Source organism: Ichthyophthirius multifiliis, assembly GCF_000220395.1.
Source record: "Ichthyophthirius multifiliis unplaced genomic scaffold scaff_1120509249614, whole genome shotgun sequence".
Lineage (NCBI taxonomy): Eukaryota > Ciliophora > Oligohymenophorea > Hymenostomatida > Ichthyophthirius > Ichthyophthirius multifiliis.
Window position 1 is genome coordinate 1,778 of NW_004087541.1, and position 5,751 is coordinate 7,528.

The 5,751-nt window shown below is 15.4% G+C and overlaps 1 protein-coding gene across 1 annotated transcript, besides 15 other annotated features; it reads right to left on the reverse strand. All coding sequences in view use genetic code 6, as the record gives it.

Moving 5' to 3' along the window:
• Nucleotides 1-134: 134 nt before the first annotated feature.
• Nucleotides 135-1,005, reverse strand: IMG5_016770 (hypothetical protein; the record flags this gene model as incomplete). Its single annotated transcript, XM_004039567.1, has 3 exons — nt 135-200; nt 262-497; nt 600-1,005. Coding segments are annotated over 3 exons (708 nt in total), but the record flags the coding sequence as incomplete, so codon positions are not given.
• Nucleotides 509-580: a microsatellite.
• Nucleotides 1,006-1,062: 57 nt separating the features above from the next.
• Nucleotides 1,063-1,111: a microsatellite.
• Nucleotides 1,066-1,101: a microsatellite.
• Nucleotides 1,088-1,158: a microsatellite.
• An 837-nt stretch (nt 1,159-1,995) lies between these two features.
• Nucleotides 1,996-2,038: a microsatellite.
• Nucleotides 2,005-2,042: a microsatellite.
• A 165-nt stretch (nt 2,043-2,207) lies between these two features.
• Nucleotides 2,208-2,269: a microsatellite.
• Nucleotides 2,214-2,276: a microsatellite.
• A 2-nt stretch (nt 2,277-2,278) lies between these two features.
• Nucleotides 2,279-2,311: a microsatellite.
• Nucleotides 2,312-3,298: 987 nt separating this feature from the next.
• Nucleotides 3,299-3,347: a microsatellite.
• A 103-nt stretch (nt 3,348-3,450) lies between these two features.
• Nucleotides 3,451-3,527: a microsatellite.
• A 5-nt stretch (nt 3,528-3,532) lies between these two features.
• Nucleotides 3,533-3,568: a microsatellite.
• Nucleotides 3,569-4,864: 1,296 nt separating this feature from the next.
• Nucleotides 4,865-4,909: a microsatellite.
• Nucleotides 4,910-5,542: 633 nt separating this feature from the next.
• Nucleotides 5,543-5,575: a microsatellite.
• Nucleotides 5,576-5,589: 14 nt separating this feature from the next.
• Nucleotides 5,590-5,751: a microsatellite.

Here is a 5,751-nt window from a genome sequence, read left to right on the forward strand (position 1 = left end):
AAAAATTAATTTTGTGCAAAATTACATTGTTTTCTGGTTGATTTGAATTTATATCTAGATAAAACTTTATTTTTTTAATTATTTTTTTTTCGGTTTATTATTTTTGTTACTGATGATTTATTGTTTTAAGTAGAGTTTTAATTTTCTTCATATTATTTTCTTTTGTTTGTTGCAATTATATTAATGATTTTTTTTTTAGTCTTTTTTTTATTTAAAGAAATTATAAATATATGTATATAGATTATATATAATAAGTAATACTTCATTATAAATAATATCATTCGATGTTAATTTGATTTAAATAAATTAATCTATAGTAGATTCTAAAGAATTTATAGCTTCTTAAGTTAGTCCTTCATATGAAGACTACATGTTATCTAAAATTTATTTCTTTTAATTAATTGTTTCCTAATTTTTAATTTACGCTATATTAACTGAACTAAAACAATTATTATTAGCAGTAAACATATTGTTTAATTAAAATTATAACAAAGTAGCTAAATAAAAAATATATATATATATATATATATATATATATATATTTATATATATATATATATATATATATATATATATATATTCACATATATTAAATTTACTATTGTTATTTAATGATTCATTAAATTCATGTTTTTATATCGTTGATTAATCTTCATTAAAAAACGATAAATTTTATAAGTAATTTTCTTCCTATATTTTTAGGCTTGTTTTAAACATTTTTAAACATGCATTTTGTATAATTTCTAATTCTTTTATTTCATTTTATTTATTAAATTTTTTAATTAAAAATTCTTTAGATTTCATATCTAAAAACTCAGGTAAATTAATTTCATTTACATTTTCACCCATATTCTATAGTTAGTGTATTATCCAAGTAAGACCTTCTTCTCTATTGTCTTTTCCATGTTTTAAAATTTCATAATAAAAAAACTTTTTAGCTAAAATTAATTATTTAAAGTATTTTTTTTTTATTAAAATTTCATTTTCTATTTAATCGGATATTTGCTATATATATATAAAAATATATCTTATTTAGTAAATATAAAATAGAATTATAAATAAATATATATAAATATATGTATTTATATAAATAAATTTATTATTATATATATTCTTATAATATATTTATTTTACTTAATTTTAAATATATTTAATTTAAAATTTAACAAGTGAATCTTTTAAAATATTAATTTCTTATATTAATTCATTAATTAAATCTTAAATATTTTCAAAATTTTCAATTTATAATTACTTATTATTATTAATTTAATTTGAATTACTATTTTTATAATTAAAATTCTTATTTATATTTGTCTAGCTTTTTATTTATACTGTTTGTTTTTTAAAATTAAGATCTATAACACTTCCATTATATTTCAAACTATAAATACTTTCAGTATTTTATTTATATTAATTTTCTAATAATTGTTATTCTTTTTGGAGTTAATCTTTAATATTTTTTATTTAATTTATTTTTTTAAAAATAGATTAATTTTCTAATCTAATAATCCTTTAAGTATTTCCCTTATTATTAAGTAAATTATACGTATCTTTTTCTTTTTCCAATAAATTACTTTCTATTATACAGGATATCTTCTCAAAAGCTTTTGCCCTTTCTACTGCATTAAAATTATTATCACTTTCTGTATCTATTTAATAAAATGTTTAAAGTATTCTTCTTATTCCTTCAGGAGTTAAATCTTATTGAATTTAAAGATTTTCTTCTTAACTATCTATATTAGGAACTAATTTTACATATTTAATTATTTATTTTTTTAGATCTCGTAAATCATTTAAATTATCAACTTATTCATTTATTTTTGGAATTTATAACAATTCAGATTTATTTTAAAAACTAGATTTCATTTATGTATTTTTCGAACTATTATCTTCATATGTTTTTGAGTCATCCTTATATTTATTTATATAATATTTTTGTTTTTTTTTTGTTTTTTACTCTTTTATATTTTAAAACATCTTTAAATACAGATAATGATTTTTCCTTAAAATCACTATTTTTTCTAAATTCGCTATTTTTTCTATTTTTTTAAGTGTATTCGTCGTTTTTTAATAATACTATTTCGTCTAAGTTTAAATTCGGGAAATATTCTTAAGCAATTAAAAGTGTATTATTTCTTGTTTAATTTGCAAATTATTTCAAATTTTTTAAATTTCTTTAATTTGTTAAATTTGATTCAAATTAATCCTAAAAAATATATAAATAAAAATATATATATATTTAAATGTATATAAATAAATTAATATATATTATATAACAATTTATATATATTATTTTATTATTATTTATATTTAATATTTTTAATTTCTTTACATCAATTATAGAATTTTTCAAATTTTGATTTTTATTTGATTAATATTATTTTTTATTATTTCCACTTTATATATTTAATGATTATTATACATAATTTTTCTTTATACTTTTCGACCATTATTCAAGGTCATCTATTTAGCTATTTTCACTTATTAAATTATTTTAATATTTAGAATTTTCTATAGTAGTATTATATCTTCTTTACTTTTAAATAATAGGTAATTTTAATTCATTTTCATGTTCGAAATCTATATATTCTTCGAATTATTAATATCTTTTAGTTTTTTTTTTTAATTAATAGTTTTTTTATTTATTTTTTACATTTCATTCATTAAAATTTTATTTCCGGGTTATTTTCGCATATTTTTTAATATTTAATTTTCATATTTATTATATTAAGGTTTTTTGTATAGTTTTAGTCCTTTCATATTTCCTAATTCAAACAAATAACGCTTAGATTTATAATTGCCTAGTTTTTTTAAAATATGAGAATCTTTAGATTAATCATTTTTGATTATATCATAAAACTTTATCATATTAGTTTCATTTTATTCAATTTTTTTTTAAAGATCTTAACGAAGTTATTATTCTAAGTCGAAATTATTTACGTTTACTCTTATTATTTCTGAAAAATCCTTGATTGGAATGTTTAAATAGGATTTTATATCTTTTAATCGGCAAAATTTTTTACTTCTTTCTAATTTTTATTTTTCTTAAAAATGTTAATCAATCATTAATAATTTTTTTTATAAGTATTTTAATTTTTTAAATAAAATAAAATTTAATAATTGATTTTTTACCTTAAAAACAATCAAAATATTTAGTAAAAATAAAATATAAATAGATATATAATAAAATAATATTTCTAAATAAATATTTTAAAATATTCTTGTGTAATATATTATATAAAAAAAAATTTTAAATAATCCTAAAAAAATAAAAATATATTACAAATATATATATATATATTTATAAATATAATTAAATAATTATTTATATATATATAAAATAATTAACATTAGAAATAAATGTATTAATTTAAATATAAAATAAAAATTATTATAATTTAATTAATATTTTTTATGTTTTTAAAATAACAAAAAATCTAATATTTAATAATTAAAAATAGAAATATAAAATTATTTTTTTTAAAAAAAAATTAAATTTATTTTATTAATAAAAAAAAAATCAAAATAGAGTAAATAATATATATAAAATATATATATATTAAAATAAAAAAAATCATTTTTTCCAAATTTTTAACTTTTATAAATTTTAAAGGCGCTTTTAATTCAATTTTAATTTCATGTTATACCTTTCCTTAATTTTCTTTTATTTCTTTTATTTTGACCTAACATCCAATTTCTTTTGCATATTAAAGGAATTTTTTTGGTTCAATTTTAATTGCCTAAGCCAAAGGTGCTGCATCAAAATGGAAATCGAATATAAATAAAGCCAAGACAATAATATAGGAGATAAGTTTATCTTTTAATAAATCAGGTCTTTGATAAATGATAATATTGCCATTTTATGTTGCTTAATAGAAGTTTTTTAGAATATTTTTGAGGAAAACCGCCGGAATATGTATTTCATTAGAAATATTTTCTATAGTACTTCCCTATATTTTATATTTAAATAAAGCCTTTATTAAAAATTCTAAATAAAAAATATTTTTTTCTATATTATTTTGATTATTTCTTCCTCCGAAAATATTACTGAAATTATTGAGTAAATTTTTGCAATAAAAAGAAATGTTTTAAATCTCGTTTTTAGAAATTTCGTTTAAACTGCGTTATTCTTCAGGTAATATTATGGAATTTATATTGTAAATTTAAGCCCTGTTTTTTGTCTCAACGTCGAATTCTGGCAAAAAATCTCGCTTTGATTAAATTTCGATTTCATGTTATATTTTTTATGAATTTAACGCTTATTCTTCGATTTCATTACCTTTTTCTTGTAATTAATTTTAAGTCCTTATGATAGGTTTTATTCATGGACTACGTTGTTTAATTATTGTTAGACTTTTCTTTTACTTTTTGATGTACCCATGGTTTCGGCTAATTGGAGTTTTTATTCGGTTAATGTTAGGCTACTTTTGGCTATATTAGAGGTTATTTATTCACTTTTTAATTCCTTTTGTGTATATTGCTCCAGTTTAAATAATTTATCGACTTAAAATAATTTTAGAGTGTCATTTTCACCTTCAATTCCTATAAAATATTAAGAATATTAATGATCTAAGGCTTTTCCTAGTATTTCTACTTGATTAGTTGAAAGGCGTAAAATTTGCTTTTTCTTGCCTTTATCTTATTCTTGGATACGAAATTTATGCTTTTCATCTGAAAACTCCTTTATTGAAGGAATATTTTAAGAAAAAGAGGCTAAATATGGACCTTTTTAATAAGATTTTTTAGGTATAATTTATAATTCAGTCATTATAAGTATTTTTTTATATATAAATATATATATTTTTTAATTTTGTATTTAATTTATTTTATTCTAATATATGTAAATATAAAAATAAATAAAACATATTTTTATAATTATTATTTTTTCAATTTATTTATTTTTTATTTAAATATGTAATTTTTATGCAAATAAAATTTTTATATAAAATATCATCACAATAAATTTATATGAATAAAGATCTAATTGTATAAATTGATTAGTTTATGATGTACGTTTGATTTTTCAATATATATTTTCTTTTTAATACTACAAATAACTACAAATACTGAATAAACTATCTTTTTAATATAGTAATATTTTTTATAATTATTTGAAATGTTTATTTTAATTTTTTTAATATAAAATACTAATTTTATTAAAATAAAAATAGAGTATATAATTCCTATTGAAAATCATTATTATAGTTAAAATAGTTGAAAAAATAAATATTTATGTATTTATGTCTTTATGTTTTTATATTTTTATAAAAAAATCAAACATATTCGAAAATCATTATTTACTAATATCCTAGCTAATTTAAGAAGATGATTTTATAAGTTATCATATTTTATAAAATCAAATTAATTATTAAAATTTAAGTTAATCTTACTTATAATAAGGTATATTTTTTGAGGAGGAGCTATATATTTGAAATATATAAACTCTATTATTAATTTAATATTGTGTTTTGTGAAAAATTATATTCTGGAATTATTTGAGTATTTATTTATGTTGAAAATGATTATAACAAGTTAAAATATCTTTATAATAATTGTTTTTATAAAAATGTTTTTAATATAAGAAGAAAGTATAATATTATATATATATATATATATATATATATATATATATATATATATATATATATATATATATATATATATATATATATATATATATATATATATATATATATATATATATATATATATATATATATATATATATATATATATAATAATATATATATA